Below are 26,949 nucleotides of genomic sequence, written 5' to 3'. Positions count from 1 at the left end.
CTGGCTTTCATTATTTCTCATGAAAAAAAGAAATTCACATTTCATACACCTATCACCTGTTCGCTCTGGCATTTGACTCGGATTGCAATAAAACATTAAGACTGACCATTTCCATTTCGTAGCTACAATCTTTATTATGGACTCTGAAGTCAATCCTGCTCATGAGGGGGTAAATGGTCTGTATCTATAAAGAGCTGTCTAGTCTTGATGACCACTCAAAGTGCTTTACAGTACCATTTTGTGCCATTCATCCATTCATATACATAGCCCATCTATGTGCAGTACTTTCTCTATCACATATCAATCATACACTGCCAGCACAGCCGTCAGGGGCCAATTGGGCTCATATTGCCCAAGGATACTTCTGCATGTGGAATAGGAGAGTCAGGGATTGAACCACGGACCCTTTGGTTAGTGGACAAGCCACTTTATCTCCTAAACCACACATGGCATCCCCTCTTCCCAAAACGTACATTATGCAAAAGCCAGATGATAGATGAACCTCTTATGCAAGACAATTTAAATTGGACAACAGTTAAAGAAGAGAGAGGTAGCCATCCCTCTCATGCTTTAGAACCCAACACCATCACTCCTCTCCATAGTATACTTGACTAACATCCTGCCACATACTATATGAATAACAAAGGCAAGGGCTTTTAGTAAACAGCTATAACTCAGAGAGAAACTGTTTACAGTAGTGGTATGTAGACCTGGCCAGAGTGAACATCATCTGTTATTTACTACCCCGCAGGCCTGGCTCTAATGCAGCTCTGTTTTATGCTGCTCTCCAATAGGCACAAATACAGCCCATGACATCCGGACATGAAACAGACAGCAGTGGATGCCGTTCATGGCCAAGTGTTCTCAGAGGTGTTGGAGAAACACACGTCCAGGGTCGGTGAAAGTGACATGAATACAGTACATCTCGCTGGTGTCTGTGTACGCGCAGACTTTCCACTCAGACCTCTCAGTGAACCTGGCTGCCGGCCTTCTGAGGGGCTCGGAGGCTCGACAGACTTTGTTTGAGCCGAGTTGAGGTGTCTCTTCTCAAAAACCGTTTGGTCAAACACACGCATCATCTATTAACGCATCAGATTTGTATTCCACAAAAGCGTGATGCTATTGATTCTGAATTTCAACCAGACATCAGACCGTCTGTGTTTGGATTCCTTCCTTCTGTTGTTGTTAAGGCTTTAAGCTCTTGTTGTTCAGCGTGAAGTCAAATCTTTTCCCTCTGAGTCAAGGGAAAGACTGATTGGAGACCTATAATAAAAGGTACAGCTTTTGATCTGAAATATCAATTGAACGACTTCATCTCCAAACTATTTAATTGCAGTGTTGATGAAGACAGAGGTGAAGGATGCCATCTGCATTGAGATGCTTAGTGCTGCTGCCCTCCAGTGGCCAACAGCTGCAACAACAACACCTCACATAGCACAGAAAAAACAGATAAACCACATCCACTTTGTCCTTTACTATATTTTACTACACTATACTATATCTTTAAACAATGCACAAAAACATTCAAACTTAAGAACATATTAGATCCTACTTGTTTGCACTTTATATGGGTATTTTCAAACTTTTCAACCGTTATCTAACAATACTTGTTTGACAAAATAATAAAGGTCTGCTTACCACTGTTGTTTTTCCGAGGCTTTAAATCTCAAACAACAATTTCTATAGTCAGGCTGAATGTTGCATTTTTGACTTTTGATACAAAAACCTCCATTATCGGAACTTCTAAGACTCTTGAGTGTCTTTATGTTACCTGCACCCCTTGCATCTCTTTTATCTTCTTTCTTACTGTCTAAATCTATGAATTATTAACTGCAAGCTCCAATGAACAAAAATAAACATGACAAAAACGCAGCTTAGAACAACAAGCAAGCAGGTGAAGACACAATTACACAAAGCCAGCAGCCAAACAAGCCAGATGATCTTCAGGGAAGAGTGTAGAGATCCTGACAGAGGAAACAACATCAGACAGTGAGACGGACGTATTTTAGTCATAAAGTGTTTCAGATTAAATTTACATTGTCATTATATTTCCAGCACCAAATCCAATATCTTATCCATCTTCACTGTCTGAAAATTGTTTCAGTGTTTTGACTTTGTGTTTATCTGGTTATAGTGGATGGTGGCGATATTATATTACAACGCCACGCTGGTAACTCAAAGTTTTTCTTTGCTGCCTGATGCTAAATTAAGCAGATCAGCAACTGCAGATTGAAAACCATCGAAAATGTCCAAATGTTCAGGTTCTCCTGAAGCAGAAGCTGCCAGATTTCACTTGTGGTTAAGAAAAGAAGAATGAAAGGGATGTTGGGGAACAAAGTGTTATCTAATTTATTGACATAACAGCATCCAGCTGCTCTAACACTCCAGTTGTGTTGTAAATGCACAGCTGTGGGTTTATACCAGATTGAGTTCTTACTTATTCTAAGGGAAAAATAAAATATGGGGGGGTTGTCGAGCTAAACTAAATCAGACCAAAACCATAGATAGTGTAATTTAATTTGAAAACATAAAATAAATACATTTTGAAGGTACATCAGACAAGGTTGTGAACCACTGAGATGAGGAGCAAAGCCGATCTGTGTGTAAACAGTAACAACAAGAAACTAACTTTAAAGAAAAAAGTACTAATAATTGTTCAAAAGTGCATTTATTTAATTCTTTCCTTTGGCACTTCAGTTATCACTGGTCACACAGTTAACATAAAACAAAAGTGAGCACCGCCAGTTATGTCAAATTTACTGCCCAGCAGAAATTCAAAATGTTATTCATGATTAATAGAGCAGTTCTGAGAAATGTTTAAACTGTTGTGATTTTTTTTAAATCAGTAAAAATACAATAAAATAGAATAAGTAATAATACAATATTTAGGTAATGAATAAATATGATTTTCAAGGACGTGAGGGGAAGTTCAATTTTGGATAGAAATGTGTATAAAAAAGACATTTTAAGGATACAAGGTGTCAAGGGAGATTTTAAGGTTGGTTTTTCCAATTTAAGAAAAATGCTGTGAAAATCGGAGATGCTCACGAAATGTTTCATTAGGACAATATTAAACAATTAAATGGATACAATATTTCACATAAAGGTGACATACAGTATAAAGCGATATAAAAAAACATGCAAACAGACAGCACCAAAATGAGACTAAGCAGCTTTGGCAACAACTGAGATTTTCTGTAAGGAGGAGAAAAAGGTTTTATCTCAACAGCTCAAGGCATCGTCAGTATAATGAATCATTTCAAACATGCAATAAGCTTTAAATGCTTAAAAAGTTTTTTAAAAATACATTATAAACTTACAGAAAAAGAGCTTCAAGGAGTGGACACAAAATGGCATCGGATTTCAAGTTAAAGGTAACTACTGAAGCACTTAATCATTCTTCTGTTTTCTGTTGTTGTCTTCATCTGTGTCGCCAAATCCAATTATACTGCCGCTGATGCAACGTCTCAGGCATCTGTATCACGTTGACTCATTTTAAGTCACAGTTTGATCTGGCTGCTCATTTTGGCAAAAGTACCGGGTAAGATTTCCATCTTTACTTAACGCCTTTTTCACAAAATAAATGCATCTCTCTGAGTAGTCTTTACACGCATGTTAAGAGTTCAGCCAGCTCCACAATGAACGCTAGCGCTTTTTCTCGAGGTAATTTGAAGGAACCCATCCTTTCCTTGGCTGACCATTGTCCAGAATCTTGCAGTACCACCATCCATTTGGGTTTCTTTCCAGGACCTCCAGACTCGTCCCCTCGGGAAAACCCATGGTCTCCTCGTCGCCATGGTAATCTGCTATGGAGACATAGACCTCTCTGAGGTTATTGTGGATGATGTGGGGCTTGGGCCTCACTGTGGATACAGGGAGGGCATTCTTCGGAGAGCTAAGGCCGAGGGATTCAGAGCTACCGGTACCAGATCTGTTCCTGATGGGTAATGCTATGTTGTTTGACACCAGGCTGCGCGGGACAGTGCCAAAGGAGGCATTGCGTCGCACCGTGGGGCTGGCGCGAGGGTGGTCGGTGGAGTTGAGGGACTCGTTTCTCCTGAGGGAGCCAGCGGGGCTGGGTCCATCCCTGATCGGGGCTGATATGAAGACAGACTGAGGTCTGACAACCTGCTGCTGTTTGGTGTTATTCTGCTTTCGTGAACCAAACAAGCCTATGGGTTTAGAGAGGCCACCTGGCGGCTTGGAGGGGATGGGAGGGGTGACCTTCTTTAGGTTTTGGTTGATGTTGTTCAACACCTGCACCCTCTGTTCATTCTTCTCCAGGCTGTTGGACTTGCTGAGGCTTCCAGGTTTAGTTGGGGTCCCATCAGATTCAGACCCTGCAGTGTCATCTTGTTGCCTGACAGGCTCCAGGTAGTAAGTTGGAGCCCAGCCCTCTGCATCTCCCCAGCGGATATACCACCAGCCACTCTCCTGCTTCTCCACCACTTCCACCTCGACTCCAGCGGGGAAACTGACCTCCGTCTCCTGGGCTTTCTCGTAGGGATCTGTGGTGCGATACAGGCTACAACCTTCCAGGTCAGAGTCTCCGCGGCTGCCTTTAGAGTAGATGGAGGAGAGATCAGATGTGCTCTGAGAAGAGAAGGAGTCCTCAGAGGAGATGACTGAAGCTGTCTCAGAGTCCTCTCCCCTAGTTTTGGTTCCATTCTTCAGCTGCCCTGTTGGCCGCAGCTGTCTTCTCAAGGTGCTGATGTCCATCTTTTCAGCACTGGAGGCCTTGTTTAGTTGTGGTTTAGGCCTCACCACTGGCTTCAGTTTAGTGGAAGACTTGGTGGGAGAGGAGGGCTTGCTTTCCTCTTGGTCTTTCTTAGGTCTGGACAGATCTGGGGTGGACTCAGTGGAGGCAGATTTTGGACTGGATGCCTCCTCAGCTTTGATCGAAAATGGACTTCCATTCAAATCGATCTTGAGCCTGTTCCCTGCAGGTCTCCATCCACCTGAAGTTGGATTTGCCGTCTTGCCAGTTTCTGAAAAGACATTTGTCTTGGAGGAATTTGAGTCCTTGCTGCACTGACGCTCTGGGATGTCTCTGAAAGGTCGGAAGCCTTCGTTCTCGTAGATGCACTCCTCATCTCCGTCTGCTTCCGCCTCATGGCCGTCTTCAAAGGACTCCCCCATCTTGAAGGAGGCGCTGTGCAGCGATGAAGCAGGAGAGGGCTTGGAGGAGAGATGGGATCCCTTCTCAGAGGAAGTGTCCTCATTCTTTGCATCCACCAAGGAACCCTCTCCTCTCAAAAACTCAAACTCAGACTCCAGGTCCAGATCACCAATGGCAGGAACATCATACTCTGGCTCTTCATACACGGGCCTCCCAGGAGACACGGGGGACTCTGGAGCTTCAGACCCGGGGCTGCTGGGAGGTGCGGTCTCTGCTGAGTCTTGTTTTTTGACAGGCGGAGCTGGGGGTGGAACTTTAGGACGGCACAGGGTGCTCGTTCTGCGATTCAGATTGGGCTTTTTGCGTTTATCAATGTAGGAACAGGGAGCCCAGCCCTCCTTCTCTCCTATCTGGACGTACCACCAGCCACCAGAGTTCTTCTCAATTACCTAAAATACAAGTTCCAGAAGGAGTTCAGTCTTTTTTTAAAGAGGTTTTCAAACATTGTAAGGATTTATTTAGATTTTCTCTTTCAATATTACATCAACAGATACATGTATATGGCTGGTGCCTCAGTTTGATATTGTCTTGTTACTTAAGTTTACATTTAAAGAAGAGCTCTTACCTCTGCTTTCTGTCCGCCATTGAAAGTGATACCATCAGATATACAGGACTGAAAATCTGCAATGGTGTAATACTCTGCTTCTACTGTAGGAGGCTCTGGTGGGGAGGGCAACTGGAATCCCTGGGCAGAAATTAAATGGACGTTAGAATTATTGTTAAATATGTGAATTTTCTCAAGAATTTCACTTGAGTTCAGTGTTCAAGTGCTTTACTTTGCAAATTTAAATTCTTATAAATTAGAGCTCACTCTCAAATATATTTTTTTAAAAGAAATGTTCCCTCCAAACTCCTGAGATGTTCTCTTTGAAATAATTATTCAAGACTCTACAAGGTTATTATTAATGATTTATACAAAAACACAATTTTTAGTATTCTTCTCACAGTTTTAACTACCTTCACTTCTAACAGCTACAACAATATAATAATGAGGACATATTGTTGGATCAGTATAATCAATACATAAATATCATATATAACTATATCAGTTGCAAAAAATATAAGCGCCTCTACCTTTAATACGTTGAGCACTTCTTAAAACCTATTGGCATCTTAATATAGAGCTTTTACAAATGAAGGAATTCATAAATATACCAGAATGGCACCAAGTAAAGAGAATACCATCACCAAGGCCCTACAAACCCCAAACCACATTTAAATTCACTAAATTATGGATTTTTTTTATTATTTGGATGTGGACCAATTTACACACACTCATAAATACAACTTCTATTAGTATACATTTTTTCCTCATCAAGAGTCATGAATTATTCTCTGAGAAATCAACAAAAAAGTGAAAAATAAATCCCTGGATCTGACCCCTGACCACCAACATTTATGGGTTAATCTCATACCCCACTCCTCCACAAAAGATATCATAGAAATCAGTTGAGAACGAACAAACGCAGAAGAAAACATAACCTCCTTGGGCCAGGTAATAAAAACTCTCTCACCAGGGTTGCATCTCTCCGAGGAGGAGGTTTTTGATGGAGAACTGGGGAACCTGTGAAAAACGAACACAGAAAGGAGTAAGAATAGACATTTATGAGCTTATTTCATTTCCTCAGTTTAGGAATGAGATTTAAAACTGTTATTTGTGATCTATTGTTACAGATTGACAAAGTTATCACAGAAACTGAAATATTCACGGTGACACAACTGACCAATTTCCACCCGATGAGGGGCGATGCGAGCGACCGCTGGTGAAGCAGGCTCTGCTTTACTTTTTCCTTCCTGTGGGGAACTGACAGGGCTGGAGTCGGCACAGGGCATTGGCAAGCTGATCTCCTTCTTGGCCACCTGGGGGCTCTCTGGGACACCTTCAATCTGTGAGTCCTTCTCCCCGGAAGGTTTCTTGTTAAGCAGGTTACTGATCTCCATGATGTTTCCAATTATCTCCACCGGGCCTGTGACGGTCTTCTTGCGGGGAGAGAAGTCATCCTTCGCCTTCTTCAGGTAGGAAGCCGGAGCCCAGCCCTCTTTGTCCTGGTACCTGATGATTAAGATAAACTGATCAAAAATACAGTTTTTGTAATAAAATGAGTAAAAAACATTATCTGAAGCAAAGTGATCAGTCTCACCTGATAAACCACCAGCCTTCCAGGTTCTTCTGAATCACCTCCACAATCACTCCTTTCTCAAAAGCTATTTCATCCTTGCCTTGGCTGGAATAGGGCTGCACTGTTAAGTACTTCTCTTCTGCCAAAGCCAGAGCAGAGAATGACAACACATCTTAGAATATGAAGGCTGTAAAATCTCCTTCAAACAAGACAATGGCTGGAAGGTAAAGAAAAGGAGAAGGAAATGTATATTCTATAAATCTTTTCTACGTTTATATGATCACACTGCAGTAAAAAGAGATAAAGGTTAACAGAGCAGGGGTGTATCTTTTCTCTACACAAACGGGAACTGTTCTGCTGTCTGGCAGTTTGCTCAGCTGCCAGATGTGCGAGTAGATGTGCTCAGCGTGTTAAACTCCTCTTTGGCTCAGGAGATTTGTCTATAACTTTATTTTATGAAAGTGAGAGAACCTTATAACGCAGCGAATAATAACAGGACATTGTCAATTCCTATATTTACAAAATAAATATTTTGCCATTGTACCAGTATCCATGCTCAGGCAGACTTACGTATTGAATAGAGAGTGATGAACACATATACTGCAAACGCTGCATACAGGATAGGTTCACATTTCTGTCTGTCTTAAAATAATACTCGCATGACCATATGTGTCCTGCCCATACTGGCCACAAAGAGATCCCATCTTAAAGCATCAGAGGACAAAACTAACTCCCCATGTCTGACTTCTGAGCAAAAATATATTCCAAATTTCAGCCAAAGCTTGTACAAGGTTTCAGTGATGTGAGCTGAACAAATCAAACAGGCGTCTTCTAACATTATAGTATTTTTAGTATGAAATCTCCACCACAGCCCAGGAAACACTGTCTGTGGAAACACAAAGAGGAAATTCGGACCAAGGGAGGGAGGAGGGGAGGGGAGGGAGAGAGAGAGAGAGAGTGAGAGAGACTGTAACTTTGGATGACACCCGCTTGACTTGTCTGCCTCAGACTCCTTTAAACTGGAGAATGAATCTCAGTCTGTGGATTTTGTCCCCCAACACTGTCCCTGAAAACAGGATCCCATCTGTGGCCACTACAACCAAGAGGAACAAGTAAAAACCTATAATGCTTTAATGCATATTGGCATGGGAGCGTTGTTTTGACAGAGATGATGTTTTTCTTTACAGTCTTTAGAGTGAGTAGAAAGACTGCACAAACCACACAAAGATGGTTTCCATCAACTTGAACAGATTTGTTTTTGTTTTTGACAGTCAGGGAGGAGAGTAAATACACTGGACAACTCCACGAATCCTGCAAGCACATCAATTTTCACATGTTCTTGTCCCAAAATAAACATGAACTGCAACCAGCAGCTTGCAATATGTGTGCGCGTTGTAATTTGTGTCGAGCTTAAAAGGCCAAAAAAGGAGGAAAAACGCTCAGAGTTATGTTGAGAGCTGGATGGAGCAGAGTGAGCAACATGAGGGGAGGGAACTTGGGGAACACACATGATGCTTTTGACTGTCACTCATCAGTGTCATTTGCAAATGTCTAACGTGTTTATTAGTCTGAATATAACCAACCAGGTTCACCACAGTCTAATCCGTCATCACTCAAACGTCATATTTATAATCAGCTCTGATCGTCCTGCTTTGCATTGCTCACCCTTCTTCGGGTTAGCTGCATGGTTTTAAAAAAATAGTATCTAAATTTTACGCCTTAAATAGTCTCAAATATATTGAGACATTTAGATCGGTCTTAACACGTCCATCACAGTTTGAAATGAGTTTTTTTAAGACAGATGTTTTGCTCATTACAAACTCGGCATGCAGAGTTTGTCATGTCTCAATGTGATGTAGTTATTTCAACGATAAGTATTAACACGCTGTAATAAAAAACACAAACAAGACCAATGTGAAACTAAAAACAACTTTCAGAATTCAGTATTCTCTGCTGTGGGGAAGCTGTGTCTCTGCCTGTAGTTTGAAAGATAGCGTCATGTTCCAAGGGTCATTCTCTTCTCGGCTACTTTACCTTATCTTCGTGTCTACTCTACCTTATCTTTTTGTGTGCCAGTAATTCTGGGACTCGTATCTGCCTCGTATCATATCTGTCATACTTGACCCGGGTCTTTAATTTCATTCATTATGGTCTGTTACATTTAACACATTTCTACGATACACTACTGATTAGTGCCGTTATATCAAACACTCTCTCATCATTCAATTAGTTGAATTCACAAAGGGTCTTCACCAAGGCGAACTCCAGCACACGGTGCGAGCTAGTGTCCTAAAAGCGTCCTTGTCCTTGTGACAGCCAGCAGCTAACTCAGCACATAATAGAGAGCACAGGCTCCGTGCTGATTTATTCAATCCCATGAGGCCAAGAGGCAGAGCAAAGACCCCATTTCCTGTCATTATGGCAATTCCTGTCTAAACAGACGGCACAAGTAAACGAGGTGTGTTCCAAAAGGAGAGGACTCATTAAAAAGGCGCTGCACTGTACACGGCCCTCTGAGCTGCTGCACCGGAATCAACATACTGGTGACACATTATTCCATTTTCCTTTTCTCCACCCACTGCCAAGCTTGTGTAGGAATGGGTGTGGGACAGTGATTCACTTTACTTGCAGGAACTACAGTAGGTTTCGCGGGTAATGAATATTTCTGGGCTCTTTATTTTCCTTTTGCCGGCTTCTTCCGGCCTCTTTGTGTTGAGACTGGTAATGTTTTCCTCTCACCGACCCCCTTTAAACAACATCCAGCGGTGCGACAAAAGGGAAACTCTGAATCAGATGTAATTTTAACCACAACATGCATCTCCTGCATCGTTGTTATAAATTATTTTTGTGGAGTCAGCAGAAGGCTCTCTCTTTTTTTTCTTTTCTTTTTTTTTTTTTAAACGCAAAGCAGGATTTCAGTCCTGGGGTGGAAACAACTCCCGCTCCACTCCAGAGAGCAGCATCCACTGCCAAGCGCAAAGTTTGGGCTGAACTCAATAGCCTATCCTCACTCCTCTGTCAGCAGTCCAAATGCATCTCCAGTGAAAATAACATTGGCCTTAGTGAGAAGAACATGTGCAAGCCTGTGATAGAGAATGTGATTCCCTTGCTAACTACAGGATTAATAACACTTTGTTCATGTCTCTATAATGTTTGCGATCTACGAAGTGTGTTTTTGCCACACTTTGTTAAAGCATACACTCATTAGCAAAGTACATACACACTTCATTTGCTCATAAAAAAGGAAAACATGGCTCTAAAGTGCAGCATAAGGCATTCCACATTCTATTACGCAACTACTTTCAGATGAGCGGGTAGTATATTTCTGAGAAGATTGCTTTTGGCACATGGTGTTTAATTATAATAGAAACACTTATTCTGTTATTCTGTAGGATAATTTGAGTTTAGCATCGATAATTGTTGCATATAAAGTTGGTTTCACCTTTGCTTTCCAAGCTCATTTCATATTAACATCAATGGGTTAGTTGTGGCAGATTGTGGCTCATGATGAATTCATTTAATGGAAGACACAGGACGCAAGGCTGAGCAAATATGTGCGCGAGGAGCGGGACGAGGAGAGCTATGACAAAAAGGGGAAGAGGGAGGGAGGTGATGCAGCGTCTGTCTCAGTTCACCTCGGCTCTGCTGCCTGCTGATGACACCCCCCAGCGTCCATCTCCGGTCCAGCCTCTTCAGATGAGCCTTATGTCGCTTAGTAACTGACAGACACACACATGGCGACCAGACACCGACAGACAAACAAACAAACACGGAAGACATGAGCAGCGAGCACAAATGTTACACAAAAAACACACAGCACACAAATGACATGGGTTTGACCATTATGAGCTACATGGAGAGACATAAAAACAAGACCACAAAGCAAAACATGGTTGGACAGTTAGAGTGCATGGATGAATGGATGGGGAGGGGTTGTTACAGAGGAAGTGTTAAAACCAAGACATCTTCTCTGTGGCTTGTAATTAGGATGTTGTTAGCATGGTTTTCTCATCCTGTCGTGTTAGAGCATCTGGGACACACATTGCTGCAGGAATGCCAGCCAATTAATAGAGCAGCTGAGGGTGCCGCTGGTTGGTTGGAGTTGTGCACCTTAAGCAGATCTGCATGTGGCTGCTCACATATTTAGATACATATGGGATATTAGGGATCTGTGTATTTAAACAGTCGCCTCTGAAGGCATCTGAGCTTTCACCGAATCTCGTTGTTGGTGTTGTGAAAGAAAACTAACATGAATTTCGACCCTAGCTTTCCAGAATCATGTTTGTTTCTGTGACAATGTGGTGGCACAGGCTGCAGAAGACCACAGCACTGACAAAGAAATCTTTTATGAGATTCATGCCATTCCCATGACTGGCCAGTCATATAAACACTAATTACACTGACAGATTGTCCTCTGAAAACCCCCTGGCAGCAAACTGCAGCTACCCCTGACTGAGTAGAGAGGAGTGCTGGGTGTAGACGTTTGCATTTACTATAGATATGTGTGCGTTTCTCTGTTCGTGGGTAACCATTGAATAGTTTTGTTAATGTATTTTGTTGGACCAAACTCAGAGTAGAAGTAATTTTAACATACTGCAAAAAACCGTTTGGTCTCTCTCCCTCCATATAACACATACAACACCAAGGGGATCCATGTTACCATTGTTATAGAGTACAACAATTGTGCAGCAGAAAGATGTTTTGGCCCGGGTGCTGGAAAATCTGGATGTTTGTTTGGAAGTGTGATACACAACTTAATTATTCCCGTGCCTCCAGTTTTGTTGGATTTTCTCTAACAAAATGCTGCATATAAATAAAACAAAGAAGCTGCAGTGGCTGCTCTACCCGTCAAAATCTGACACCAACTGAGCTTTATTGTCTGGAGATTAAAATGCTTTCTCCAGTGATATTATGGAATCAGATGGCTAGAGCCGCTCGTAAATGGTTCGATAACCATATCTGACAGCACTGTCGAGGCGATTGTGAGATTGGGCTCAGATTGTCGGTATTTTAATCTGGCAAATCAAACTCTAAATAGGTCTGTTCTCAGGGTTTTTGAAGGTTCTTACATAATCCAACAATCTGAAGAAATTATGATTAAATCACATTGACATTACATTAAATTTTTCTGTTCAACATGACTTAGGAAACATTTGCTGCATTGAAATTGCAAAACCAACCTGGAACCAACAACAAACTGCAACTGCAGCCCAGTCAGAAACGTATCAGAACACACCAAGCTAATGTGTTGCAATGTGGTGCTTGGTCTAACATGTGTCCCTTCGTCAGCCTATTTATAAAAACAAATCACAAATTTGAAGCATCACAGTCAGCTCCTGAAACTTTACTTTTAATAAACACAGTACTTGGTTCTATGCTAAAAAATGCAGATGTGAAATAAAACTTGAATTAACAATGCAGTTAAAAAGGTCTTAAAAAGTTTGAAGTTTAACTTGTTGAAACCTGCAAAAACTGTAAAACTGTAATATGTTAGCCGTTAATGCTATGAAGTAAGACATACAACATAATTCGTTCACGCTAACTTTTATAAAAAGAGCACAACTCCTGAATTACCCCCACGTTTTATTCCTTAATGCCGATGGGAACACACGTCTCTTTCATGAGCTCACTCCACGGAGGTCATATCACTTCATATTGCTCTGGATCCGTACTGCACAGTGCATTACTGTACAGCTCATCACTGTGGCTGTGGTCTGGTCGCTCCTCCTTGCTGTTTGACCAGTCCTGAATCTCCACTCTGTTCAGCCATGCTTATGATGGCAGGCAGACAGAGAGAGGTGTTCACGCCGGCCTGGCGTCAGACGTTAGCGTAGGCCGGCCGCGGTGGAGCGAGTTTGCTCCATTTTGACACAGATCAGAGACGAGAGGATTGAGGGCAAAGGTGACGTCTGTGTTTGGATATTTGACAGTTTGTGTGGTTGTGATTCTGTGTGGTTATGATTGAGTGTGTGGGCGGGGCTTGTGGTCACAGGGACTTAGCAGTGACTTACCTTCTCCAGCTTTAGAGGCGCCTAGCTCCAAGTCATCCCGTGTGCCACTGTGGGAGTTGAGATAGGTGGCAGGGACCCAACCCTGCTCCTCGGCAGTGCTAACAAACCACCAACCTGTGGGAACATGGAGAGGATGAAAACTATAATAATAATAATGTAGATAAAATCAAATATATTCAGGTGCTTCATATACAAACACATCATACAATAAGATAAGTGTTACAGCAGCAGAGGGACTAGTGAAATACACACTCAGTTAAGGTAAAAGTAATAAATAAGAAAAAAAACACAATACAAACAGAAAATATAAAAGATAGAATTGTGTACAATGTAAACGAAATATTAAAACAGTATTGCAAATACATGATATTGAAATTGCATGGATAGAAAATGATATTTGCACAGATGCTTTACCAAGATACTGCAGGTAAAGCTTATAACACATTTTAAAACACAGTTAAAAGGTGCTTTACAAGTTCAAAATGAAGAATTAAAGGCAAACAATAGGAAACAATTTAAAGCATCACACAGCATTACAACAAACATATTTAAAATGTCATCTGAAGTCTAGAAGATTTGCTGAAGAACTTTAATCTGTTTCCTGCAACAAAAAATGCACAAAATAAAACTCAAAACCACATCTCATCTGCATCTTTGTTGTAATCATTGAGCCTTGATTTGATAAAATATTTCGAAAACCACAGGGGATGAGATAAACATCAGGAACTTGACTGTGTTGTCAAAAGAATCTATAACCACAGTAAGATCTAAGAACTTGGGAGGGAACGCTGCCTGGCTGCAGCTCGAATCATGAGAACTTCTTGATCAACCTGCCTTTTATCAGGGTCAGTGATGAGTTCAGTGGGCAGGACACTGCTAAAAACACAGTTTTGTGATTTTGCAGCTGATTTGAGTGCGTTCCTGTGGGAATGACAACATTTCTTTCACAACTGCTTTATGATAAACGCTCAGCTGGAGAGGAGCACATACACAGCAATGTTTTACTGTAAAATCTGATCCTACGGCCTCTTGGCAAATGTAGTGACCATGAAATTCTAAATGTGCAGGAAAAAAAAGTCCCCCCACGTTTGAGAGACAGTGGCAGCTCTCTGCAGGAGACCTAAATGACAAAGCTGGCACAGACACCGTCCTAAATATGGTGCACGTGTGGCCACACGTAGGCTATTTGTTGTGGTAACGGGGATAAAATATGGCTGACAGCTGGCTGAGTAGCCCATAAAGAGAAGAGTGTTCCATCACAGCTGGTCCAAACCTCAAGCGTATATTTTCCTACAGAAATACTAAGTTATGAGGTAGTTAATTTGAACACAATTAATAAAAAGAAGCAGAATATAAAATGTTAGACAGCGACAGAAAAAAACTCTCTTAAGTAATGATGTGATAAAGCCAAGGAAAAGTATAGGATTATAATATGGAAATTACCCCAAAAAGTAGATACAAAGATTTAGAAAGTGTGATTAATATGCATGTAGTGAAATGTAGTATATGAATAATACATATAGATATGTTTATATTGGAAAGGCCTTGATATATATAGGGGTAAATGAATAACAGCGCAGTGAAATGTATGGATAAGATGATCGTAAAAGTTATATGCATGCATAAACTTGACATATGTGTATTAATTTATAAAGTACTGTATTTAGGAATGAAAATAAATATGTACTGGACTATATATGTTCACATTTCCTGAAAGAACTTCCACTGATTTTAATATAGTTTTCCTTAATTGATAGTGACATGTTATCTCCTGCTAAACAGACCAGAGCAGAGATCCACACAGATCCACAAAGCTGAACAATGCCTTAACCTGCTGTTATATTCAAGACGTCTTGATTTCACTATAAATTATTGTCATGTGTGAGAATGTCCGTAGGATTTGGTATCAAAACGCTTTTCTCAGGCTGTTTCACGCAGGAATTAAAGTTACAAAAAACATGTTGTAATGTTGGCAGCCCCAAATTGTGATGACTAACGTTACTGATGAAATTGCTCCCCAGTCTTTTCATGAAGTTTTACTGGAATCTCGAAGAACCAGAGATGAGCTGAGAGACTAAATGCACGACTCAGAGAAAAAGAAAACATTTCCAGGACTTTTTACCTACAAATGCAATATCTGTGATTCGTGTAGGGGATGCTTTATTTAATTGATAAAGTTGCCAAGCCAAAATAAAGTCATCAGCTGTACAGCGGGTTATTTTTCACAGAATGGGTGCAGGCTGTTCGTGTCTGGCTCTGAGCATCTTGTTGGCTCAGACTCAGGGATGAAACAAAGCATGTAATGTGCTCAGTCTTTGCACCGACACTGCGGCTTGAACAAAAGCCTGTGTAAATCAGACAGAGCACCAAAACACAATAGAAAACCGAAGGCTTAAATATTCAGACTTTTGCTTGTTAATTACACCAACATCCTGATTCTAAACAACTTAATTACACTAAAACTTGCAATACTTCATTTTGTCATTTGAATCTGATCAGTTATGTCACATGACCATCAATCTACATCAATGGTACATGAAATTAAATTGAACATTACAGAGAGAGGTCAGCTGGGAAGGAGTTCAAAGGCTGGTGTCAATTCACTGAAGAAAAAAAAAAACCTTACGTCTGCAAACTGCCATTTTCACACATGCTAGCTGAGTGGGGAGAAATGTCATTTTCACCTCGGGAAACTGACACTTCGAAGTGTAAGCAAATACAAGAATAAGGTGTAGGAATGTGATTTAATTGAGAGCACTTGGCCGTGAGTCTACATACTGTATACATATGCAGCAAAAAGACGTGCTGTCCCTCCAAAAGGCCTGAGTAAATATATGCTGTTATTAATGGCTGGGCCTGACTCGCCTGTATTTTTCAACCATCGTCCCATATGGCAGGTGCTTAGGCTGAGTTCACTGAACCTCAGAAGAAGCAATAAAAATATAACGCACACATTTTTAAGAGTTGATTTCCTGGTCACCGTAGGTTTCTAACAGAACAGGTTGTAATTACCTAGTGCGAAGTATACGGGAAAAATAACACGTCTGAGTGATTAAATATTGCACAAAACCAGCTCGTAGTCCAGAATTTCCCTAAAAGCGATATTGCAGCTTTTACTTTCCATAGCCAGATAAATTTTTGCCAAGGTTTCGCTTCCTACCCATCTACCCAATCACAATCTAATCAGTTGTTGAGAGCGTCACATCTTGAAGCAGTATTAGTAGAAGAAGAACAACTTCCTCCTCAATACAGTCTGGTATAAAATGTATATGTGTTGATTTTTTCTTCTATTTTTTTAAAGCCATAGCTCAGAAGTTATGTTTGTCTTGCAAACAATGCAATGTAGATGACTCAGGTGACCCAACTCCTGACGAAGAAAATGTATGAATCGAGCTGGGACTGTTTAGAAACACCTTGACCTTCGTCAAATGAAAAACTCAAGGAAAAACTATGATCTTGGTGCCAGATGTTTCAGGGTTTTTTCAAACCGGCAGACATCCTGAAATACGTCCTGAAATGGCTGTGATAGAGTTTAAGCTCCTGAACCAGTGAAAATCACCAAGTAAAAGCAAGATGATCTCGCTTTGTGTTGATTTAAACCTTCCTTTCCCAAGTGGTAAATATCTCTTCCTTGTAATCTATTTGCTATATTGAATCACGCTTAATGTGAAGTCAGGTGATGAAGTGCAAAGGCCTTTAGACTTGAGATTTAAAATATACCTATTAACCACCTTTTACTGTCAGATATCATACTTTATTCTGTATAATATTTCTCCAAGAGAACTGGGAGGAGAATGTTATTCTTAAGTTTCACAGGATTATCAATTGTACATTCATCATGACACAGAACTTCAGCTAAAGTCATCACAAAAGTAACAGCTGTTTTCTGCGTCTCCTGCTGCCAAGACGTCAAGTTTGCAGAATTACATAATGCCTAACGTTTCGATGAAATCCTGTTGGTAAGTCTGCACGGTGTTCTGAAATTGAGTAAAACTTCATTTTACCACTGTGTGACCTCGAGGGCTTCACCCCGTGGGGTTGGGTTTTAAAATCTCCAGGCAGACATAATGAAATCCAACAGCGACGCTCCTGCGAGGTGAGTGAATCAAGTTGTGGATTCAGCCATATAATGGAAATAAGATTAGCAGAGGAACATGTTCTCTCCTCCTTCGTTTCCGGAAGGCAGGGATTATCTGTGCAGATGTGGGAGGAACAAAGGTGAAGGGAACATACCTTATGTCTGGAAATATTTTTACCAGTACACATGTGTCTGCGCATTTGATTCATTTTGTTCCACCAGTATGTCTTGGTTCCCACAGCGGAGATCAAAGACATACGTTACAAATCTACACCTGTACATTTACCAGCACCTGTGTGTCATCTGTCATTTGTCATGGGGTTTTATTCTGAAAAGTAAAAAAATAAAAAATAAAAAATCTTGGAAAGCTGCTGTTGACTTTCAACCACGAAGAGGGGGAAGACAATACAGTTTGTCAAACATTGAGAAATAATTATAGCCAGTTACATCAGGATTTGAGCAAAGTCAAGCTTTGTGTCTCCTTAGCAGTGGTTGCATAAGACAATGACTAAACCCCCGGCCCTCTATAGTGGATCTCAACCTCAAATGCCTTGGAAAACAAGAAACACTCTGTCTTGAAAACACTGTTGTATTGCGCGACAATAATCATGAAAAACTGGATATTTTAAACTGAGCAGAGGGCAAGTAAATGTATGTCTCTGTGGCCCGACTCTGGTCAAATCAGGTCAAATATCTGTTTTCTTTCAAATCCACAGCTTGAAATAAGAAGACAATGACGTTAGCCTAATTTTGACGACAGAAAACATACAGATCCAGATTTAAGCTAAAGTTTGACATGGAAAATGCACTTATTCACTCTCTGTCCATTACATTTAAGGCTACGGCCAACAGCCAGTTAACTAAGCTTACAACGAAGACTGGAAACAGGAGGAAACAGCGAGTCTGCTCTGTCAAACACTCATAAAATGTGCCAAAAAAACCTCAAGACCACTTGAGCAATGCATTTAAAAAACCAAGATCTTGCTTGGTTAACGAAGAAAAATCAATGTGGGTAATGCAACCTGAGCGTTTTGCAGCCGCGTGGAAATACGAGATGGAAACAAAGCTAGAGATAGATATTTCTGCACAGAGAAGATGAGATATGTAAACAGATTCTCACTCCAGACTTGTATGGAGCTCTCCTCATAATGTACAATTGCAGATACTGTCGATGCACATATGATGAGAGCGAGCAGCATTTTTAAGCTATTTGACTCTCATACAGTTTCTACCATCTGGAAACTCTATCAGCTTTAAGAGCCGCTCTTCACTTTACTATAATCAATAGCAGATTCTCAGCTGCAACAAGAAACTAGATTTATGTCTTTTTGGGTCGCTCATATTGTGACTGTTTAACCTATAAAATAAAACTGCAATCTAAACATACAGTCAACCAGGTCTGATGCCCAGACAAAGGCATACATAACCCAGTGTAACGTTCATTTTTTATACATTTATCATTAAGATAAACCGTTAGACAGTGATGAAATTCAAAAGCACCTTTGTTTTGGTGCTGTGGAGTCACTGTGTAATACTCACACAAGATTTCTACACATCCAGCGTAAATATGAGAACCACAGATTCAGCAGCACGAGGAGGCTTTTTTTTCATGGCCTGAATTGACGAGGAATGCGGTGGCTCAGCAATCCTGCAGACATCTGACACCACTGTAGCTGGAGAGAACCCCATTCATTTCTAGATCCTGAATTTATTAACAGTAGATTGGGAATCAAAGCACAAAGGGGGAAGGTATCCAGCCCAATACACACACTTCCATCCACCCCCTCCCAAAAAAAAAAAAGGGGTTTCAATTTACCTGGGTGGCTCTGGTACGAGGGGGAGGAGGCGACACAAAACGACTTTCAAGAGCGAATGTTGACCTAAGGATCGACCTTGACTCCCTCCCAGCCTCTGAAAGGATCCCCTCATGGTCTGAATGCAGCTACAGCCCACAGCTTGTGTGCTCTAGGCTCCACTGATTTGGAGACACAGCAGTCCTTGAGTGTCTGAAAGCCCACACCTTAAAATGCTGCTTTGACTCAATGGTCAATTCTTGAGCGAGAGAGGGGGGCACCTTTTTGGCTCCACAGACTGATCTCTGTTCACTATTATTACAAGTGTTTGCGCTGTTTAAAACTGTTACTGATTATGTTCTTCATTTTCTCTGCCTGTATCAGCAAGACGGAGGAAAATAAAGCAGTTTGCGAGGTCGGAGAAGTAGCGCCATCCGAGTTTCCATCTCTAAAAATACAGGATAAGGTTGATTTCTTGAGATGGTCATTAGTACTTCCTATCATAAGCTGAAAAACTGTGGAGGACGGGGCTCTGAATGGATAATGTGTCCTCCATCTGCTCTGAGACATTTAACACTTGGCAACTTTTCTGTATCATGGTGTTAGTGGTTCATTGACAAGAATTTTAGGGTTTTTCCTCTTTTACATAAGGAAACATGTTCTTGCTGAAACTGCACAAATAGGAAACTGAAGGTTTGAGAAGTAGAAGCTCAACCCTGACCTTGTCTTCAAACCTATTTATTGCATATCAGAGGAATGTAAATGCAGTTTTCTCATTAACTATCTGAGGATTATTGCAACACACGTTTCAGTTAGGGTGCTTTTGTTTAGGTACAGATGAAAGTCAGCTCTCATTATAATACACTAGTGCCTGTTTGGAATGGGCTGTTTGCTTGGTCTGTGGTAATACTGTTTGCAGCTTTTTTTCTGAAACTGTTAAAGTGACTTTGCGGTGATTGAGCAGCAGAGAGTTAAGACCAACAGCTGGACTCAGTCTGCAGAATCCCTCACCACTGCTGCTGCACAAAGAGCTGTTCACCTGTTCATTCAAAGTTTGGTGAAGCACGACACAGTATGCAGAACCCCGAACTGGAGAATTAGTTATCATTGCTGTTGCATCACAACAACTTCACTTGCTTTGATGGGTCCCAGCTGCCTCCAGATGGTCTTTGAGAAAAGGATTCATCCTGACGAAAAACCAAATTTCAAGGCAATCCATTGCTAAAACAAAAAAGAGACCAATATTGCCATCTTGAGAGCCATGCTGCTAAGATACTTTAAAACTAGACATAAACTGACTAAACTCTAGTAGTTATCCAGATATTTTCCATTTCAGAAATATGTTCTTGTGTAATTTTGTAGGCAACTTTAAATTTTACAGGTCTAATACTTGATAGAGTATCAGTAAGTCTGAGCTCTTGAGCTAAGCTCCTCTCCCTGAACAGTGAGCTCCTGCTGAGCCCTGAGATCATCTTGATTCCAGCTTGAAGATGGAGAGCAGAGACATTATTGTATTGGTGCAGTTTTTTTCCACGTTAAAGGTAAAGCAGACATCCTGCACATCCATCATGCCATGCTGAGGGCCAGACCTGCTTATTCTGCCAGGATTTTACTCAAGCAGTGTGCACAGGCTTCCAGCCAAGAAGTCGAGGCATCACCTGCTGGGTGCCCCTGTTAGCTTCCAGCTTCTCTTCAGCTCAGATTTGTCAAACTTAAATCATTTACGTTCATGAGGACAAAAGGGTAGCTCTATACAGATTGGAAGGTGACCATTAAGTCTCTTCCTGCTTAAATAAGCCGTTTGGAGTAGTAGAGATACTGGACACCGGTGGTGCCAGGGGGTCTTGGGGGATCCGGAGGGACTGATGGATGGGGGCTGGCCTCTCCAAAACAAGACAGTCACTCCTGGTGTTCAATTGGCACATTGTACGTCACAGAGCCTGATCTAGACTAGAGGCAATTGAGACAAGTTAAACCCTGACTGGTCCATAGAGAGATTTTCTACCCAGGACTGGGCACATGTCTAACGCTGCTCTTGAGGTGCAGACAAAGCGGCTGCAGGAAGACTGGAATTGTTTTTTTCTTATACACGACTCCATGAAAGGGCAAAGTTTAAACCACTGAATACAAAGCATTTGAATTGACCATCACTGCTGCTAGCCTAGCTTTGGCTAACATCTCAGCGATATAGTGTAAACTGAGGAGGCATCCTGGAGGATCCATTAAGCTATTATAATGAACCAACCTCTCTGAACCACTAACTTTGGCAGGAAATGGCTTTTTCCATTTTCTGCCTGCGTTTCTTTCTGCTCTACTCTCTCCTCCTGAGCCAGCGTCCCCCCTGGCAAACTCTAATAAAATAGACAAATAAAATAGCTACGGAGGGAGTAAGGACAGAATTATTGATTAGAAAACAAATTCTGATTGCGGCATCATTTGGGACAATACTAAATTGTAACGACTATTTTCATATTGCGCCTTCACATGAATGCCTTTAATTTGCTTTCATGGCTCTTGGCAAATAGTAACAAGGGAAACTGCTGCAGCAGAACATCAAGCAGTCACTGGTCTGCCCTGGTGATTTCAAACATATTACACCCACCAAACCAGCAATCAATTTAAACTACTGCACCAACGGAAACAAAGGACATAACACAAACTGTATCGTCAAGCCGGGATCACGGAAAATACTGCCTTGGCTCAGGGCAGCAGGCTGGAAAAGTGGAGAAAGCTGAGCTCACTTATAGGGTCTGACCTAGATTCACTGCTCTGTCAAAAGCAGTGAATCTATCTATCAATTATCTAATACAAGAAAAGGAAACGCAGATAACTGTACCGGGCACCACGCAGTCTATGGCACAGTAGCAGGAATTCTAGCAGGAATTCTACTGAAGGTCAAAGGTGAAAGGTAAAAATAATAATGATCCAGAGCTATAGTTTTCCATTTCTAAATCTAGGTTGCTGTTAACTCATACTCGCACCTTATGCAAAAAAAAACATCCTAAATATACACATTGCTCATACAAAAATAGAAGTCAATATGATTTTCCACTGAAAGCATCCAAAGACTCTGCAGGGGGACACACGCTGGTTTAATTGTCCATGGCTTTGAAGGAAAACATCTAACTAAAGCTTGAGGCAAAAAAAAAAAATCCATAAAACACTTTTTGTTTTTAAATCATAAAAAAGGTAACAGACGGTTTTTAGCACTGCTAGCTCTGTGTGTTCACCACTTAGCTCCATAATGCACACATCAATCTGTCAGAGACCGTTAAAGAGTTTGCACTTATCCTGCGAGGGAATGGATGCTGAATGAAATGAACTCTGAAAATCTTCCCAGCACACACCTGGTCCTGTTAGTGTTGGCAAAGGAATGTGGAGTGATGTCAACCGGCCAAATGGAGCAGCTTTCGCTGACTTCCATTGCAGGAGGTGTTAAGATTTCAGTTAACTGCGAGCTGTGCTGCTGGAAACAGTTTCCCCAGCAAGATGTAGGGGCGGTGATATTTACTTCAGATCTCTGGGAAATTGTTCGTCGGTGTATAATAAAACTGTCAAATCGTCTTAGGGTGTGTTTTAAGAAGCCTAGAATCGACTGTTTTGCTTTCTAGAAATTCATACAAAATGTCTAACTGAATGAATTGAACTGAACAAAACAGGTAGAGAGAGAAAGATGAAACAAAATAATAACTTGGGAATCAAGCTGCAGCTATAACACAGAAGCCTGGAAATCATAAATCTCATTCTGCACGGGTCATCAACACATGGACCAACCATTAGAGCTTTGCACAGTCGTGAGCTGGGATGCAAAAGTGAAGGGGGGCTCTACTAAAAAGCACAGGACCATGCAGTTCTGTGTTCATGGAGGAAAGCTCTCATATAAGACCCCCGGTAAAAGGACTTCAAGGTGTTGGAATATCCTCCTCGCTGCGGCCCCCGACTGGGTGGAAATCCTACCAGTGCAGGGAGTGAAAACAAATACATGAACCCAAAGGCAGGACACGAGACACTTCAAAGCAATCCTGGTCTACACATGGACCCTCTTCCTTAAGGCTAGTGTGGCGTGGTGTTTCACTCATGCCCATCGAGAAACCCAAGTCCAATTGCCTTCCTGCTCTCAGTTTCCCTGTCCTCCCTCTGAAGAAACACATGAGTCCCATTACTGTTTTACTGTCTCAGCACACCATTAAAGGTGAATGTCAGGCCCTTTAACCAGGCCTACACCTCTGCAGTCGCTGTTGTGCTATGATAAATTCCCTTTGAAATAGAAGTCATGCAGGCAGGTGCTCAGACCCATTGGAATGTGTTATAGTAGATGGTCTTTGTATATTTAACACAGACACATGATTTAATACTAGTGATAATAATGACCAAACTACAGCACTATCAGCTTTTCTTGTGTCCTTGTATCATAAAATCAACAAAAGTATCAAACCTCTTGCATTTAAAACGGATGCATTTCATTTTTTTGTTATTTTCTATACATTTGTTTCCATCTACAATAGATTTAAGAAGCTTTACAGCAAATTCCTAGAAAGTCATTAAGTTATGCTTGATGTCATCCTCCCACTTACTCATTAAATATTCAGTATTGTCAAACTGAATCACATATACCTTAAAACACGCTCTTGGCCCTATCGGCTCGCTCTTTCCAGAGGTTAAACAGCTGACTAAGGACTCTGCAGCTGCCATTTGTAAATCTGGCATGTCTTGCCGGCTTTCCATTAAAATGAGGTGGAATAATTAATACGAGTCTGGAAGACATTCCTCCTGCTAGAGGCAACATTTTGGCCTCTAGCCTAAACCAACAGTGGGAAAAAACAGGGCTGACTGCAGGCCAAAGTGAGCCTCCAGATGGGGATAAGTAACAGCTAGCGAGCTGCGGACAAAGAAGGTGGGAGGGTTGAGATAGGGAGCAGGGCAGAATGTTTGAGGAAGTGTTGACTGGATAGAAAGTGTTTCTGCTCGTGTCTGACATACACGCAAAACACGCATGCCGCTTGTCCCTGCTCAACTTGTCTTTGTCATGAATGTGTTTTTATTACTCACCGCTCTCACTCTTTTCAATGACATCGACCACCTCCCCCGCTTGAAGGCTGATTTCTGCCGGCTCTTGTTTCTCGTAATTGGCCACCACCACGTACTGTTCCAGGAGCATGGGGTCCGAAGCATCCAGACCTGGGGTTGATGGGAAAAAACATGCCGTCAGCCAGCTGCCAGCCATAGGCCCACGAGAACGGCTGCTGGGCACACGTTGTGCCATAGGCCACTTTGTCTGTAGAGCTCAGCCAATCACAATATTCACAGGGCTCAGTGCATCTTCCTGAGAGTCTAGCCATAGAGCTGCATCCCCCTCCAGCCCAACATCCAGGGCAATGGAGACACTGAAAGTGTAGAAAAAGAATCCCCCTCCAAAATGTGAACAATCAAGCAGTCAGCTGCAGAGAATCCATTCTGTATCACTGAAGGGGCCTCATCCTGAATGTCCAACAAAGCTGAGACCGGGTCAGTAGATGCACGTAGACACATTCACATAATAGAAAGACAAGTAGCGAAGAGAATGTAGAAGGAGCAGTAGAAGTAGAAGTGATAGAGAAGGGAGCTAAAGCCAGCTGAGGACAGGACATTAGAGTAGGAGAAAGAAATGGTTTCCCTTGGAAAATAAACCATCTGCTAAAAAGCCTCCTTCTCCTCAGTTGGGGCTGGAGCTGGAGGAAGAGTAGGGGGTTGTGTACACCAATCATAAGAGTCAGGACTAGAGGCCTTAAATAGAACCAGATGAAGGGGCTGGAGCTCTGCTCAGAGGGATGGCCCTCTGTCTCCATGAAACACTAGAGCCCTGACTACAGCGTGTGGCCCAGCCAATGGAAATCTTCCTTTCTCTACTCCGCTCAGTTAACCATATAAGCACCGGCTGTGACTTAGTTTTTCACAGTTTGTGCCTGTATCAGAAAATGTATCATATCCAATTAAGCTTGGATCAAACACTAACCAAGAGAACGACTTCTTAAAGAAGAAAAACGTGTTTTCAATTCAAACACCCGCAACATGTTTCCCCTCCACATGAGTATGTGATGAAGCCTTAATCATGGAAAATCCAGAAAACAAGCATGGCTGTGTCAACTAAAGCAGATCTAACAAGCGTCATATGGAATCCAGACTCCTCCCCAGCTGAATTCCAGTTCACAGATGAGCCAGAGCTTCTGATGACCGCTGAGGTCAAAGTGTTGAACATGAGGTCCAAGGAACGTTCACACACCAAGATTACATCTGTAAACCTTGTTTCATTCAGTCTGTCATAACCTTTAACATAAAATCTTGGTCCAGGTCCCTAAATAACATCCATTGTAACCCACAGAAAGAAATCATAGGAATGAGAAGCAAAATAATTGAACTGGAGCAGGAACCATTTATCAGCATTTACAACAGAGGGGCTAAAATAAAAGTAACGCAAATAGACTCAAACACCAAAATCTCACATTCAGGACTAAGAGAGTCATGTCAAGCTTTGTGCCCACATCCATCTGACTTATTAATGGTTGATCTATTTATTTTAAAACCATTAATTGTTTACTTCAATACGTACAATACGCACTGATACTTTTACACAAATTAAGTTTGCTGATGTCCAAAGTACTTTAATATGATGTTTTATTTAATATGATGCTTTTGAAAAACAGAATTATCCCAAAAACAACAGCAATCACATCCTATGTCTGTTCTTAGTAACTGCCATCACTTACTGGAAAGAGGAAATCTGTTTCATACTGACTTTGGAAAATAAGAGCAATTCAGTCCAGCAGATGGAAGGTTTTGGACTTAGATAAGGAATGATTAAGACAAGATTGATTAATCTGCAGACCTGGCGTCATTGCTCCAGACTTGAAGATTAACGGGTCTATAAATCAGGATAATATCTTTTCATTTCAATTCGGGACCTAAAACTTAAAACTTCATTGAGATAATAACTTATGAATTAAGAACCATTAGTATCTGAAATGCTAAGACTGTGAGAGAGACTGACACTGGATTACTGTGGTCGGGTCATGGTTTATGATTCTTCTTGTTATTTGTGCAATATGTTGTGGGAAACCACAAAGTTGGGTGCAGAGACACTGGTAAGAGTTATTTGAATTCTGGGTATTCTGTGTCCTCTTGTTCTTCGAAGTGTAATATGACAGCGATTAACTGCACAAACAGCAGACAGATAAATTCTTCTTGACACTGCTTTTAAAATGTGTGTGAGTGGTTTGTTTCAAGTTACAGATCAATTAACTTTGATTAATAATAATTTTGCATGAAAAAGAACACAAGATGAATGACTCAAACATTGATTAGCTCTTACAGTAGTATCAGAGAATGTTAACCAATAATAAAATAGTACTAAAATGTTACTTTTATTACAGTTTGACAGTTTTTATGTAGGTTTTACACAAAACTATGTTTTAAAGGTCACTTGGTATCACAGATTTTAAAAACTGCACAGAAGACTGAGGTGTAGGACAAAGTCAGTGAATCTGAATGGGTGTAAATTAAGTTCCCAGTCATCACCTATGGTCTTGGCCTGTCCAGCTTCACAGATTAATAGTATTTAGTGCATTACCTAAGCACAACTTAAATGAGATACTCATAAGATTTTCAGGATCAATACATTTTCTTCTATTCAACAAATCAACCTGCATAATAAACCACAACCAACATAAACCCAGTGGATTTATTTTGTACCTTTGTTTCCTTAATGCGGAATTTGAACCTGCAGTAAAATAAT

At 41.3% G+C, this 26,949-nt stretch overlaps 1 protein-coding gene across 4 annotated transcripts in view; it reads right to left on the bottom strand.

Annotated features, from left to right (window-relative positions):
* Nucleotides 1-2,498: 2,498 nt before the first annotated feature.
* sh3pxd2ab (SH3 and PX domains 2Ab) overlaps nucleotides 2,499-26,949 on the bottom strand; it is a 47,957-nt gene continuing 23,506 nt past the window's right edge. For 3 of the 4 annotated variants that reach the window (XM_069538680.1, XM_020096244.2, XM_069538679.1), the window contains 8 exons: nucleotides 24,231-24,359; nucleotides 13,311-13,424; nucleotides 10,935-11,018; nucleotides 7,321-7,438; nucleotides 6,904-7,232; nucleotides 6,694-6,743; nucleotides 5,745-5,864; nucleotides 2,499-5,568 (listed from right to left, as the gene is read on the bottom strand). In XM_069538680.1, the coding sequence (XP_069394781.1) occupies nucleotides 3,646-5,568; nucleotides 5,745-5,864; nucleotides 6,694-6,743; nucleotides 6,904-7,232; nucleotides 7,321-7,438; nucleotides 10,935-11,018; nucleotides 13,311-13,424; nucleotides 24,231-24,359 (2,867 nt within the window). In that variant the 3' untranslated portion in view covers nucleotides 2,499-3,645. The remainder of the gene's footprint in view (nucleotides 5,569-5,744; nucleotides 5,865-6,693; nucleotides 6,744-6,903; nucleotides 7,233-7,320; nucleotides 7,439-10,934; nucleotides 11,019-13,310; nucleotides 13,425-24,230; nucleotides 24,360-26,949) is intronic. The other variant, XM_020096255.2, reaches the window with a different exon arrangement.

Source organism: Paralichthys olivaceus, chromosome 14 (assembly GCF_024713975.1).
Source record: "Paralichthys olivaceus isolate ysfri-2021 chromosome 14, ASM2471397v2, whole genome shotgun sequence".
NCBI lineage: Eukaryota > Metazoa > Chordata > Actinopteri > Pleuronectiformes > Paralichthyidae > Paralichthys > Paralichthys olivaceus.
This window is presented reverse-complemented; position numbering and strand designations above follow the sequence as displayed.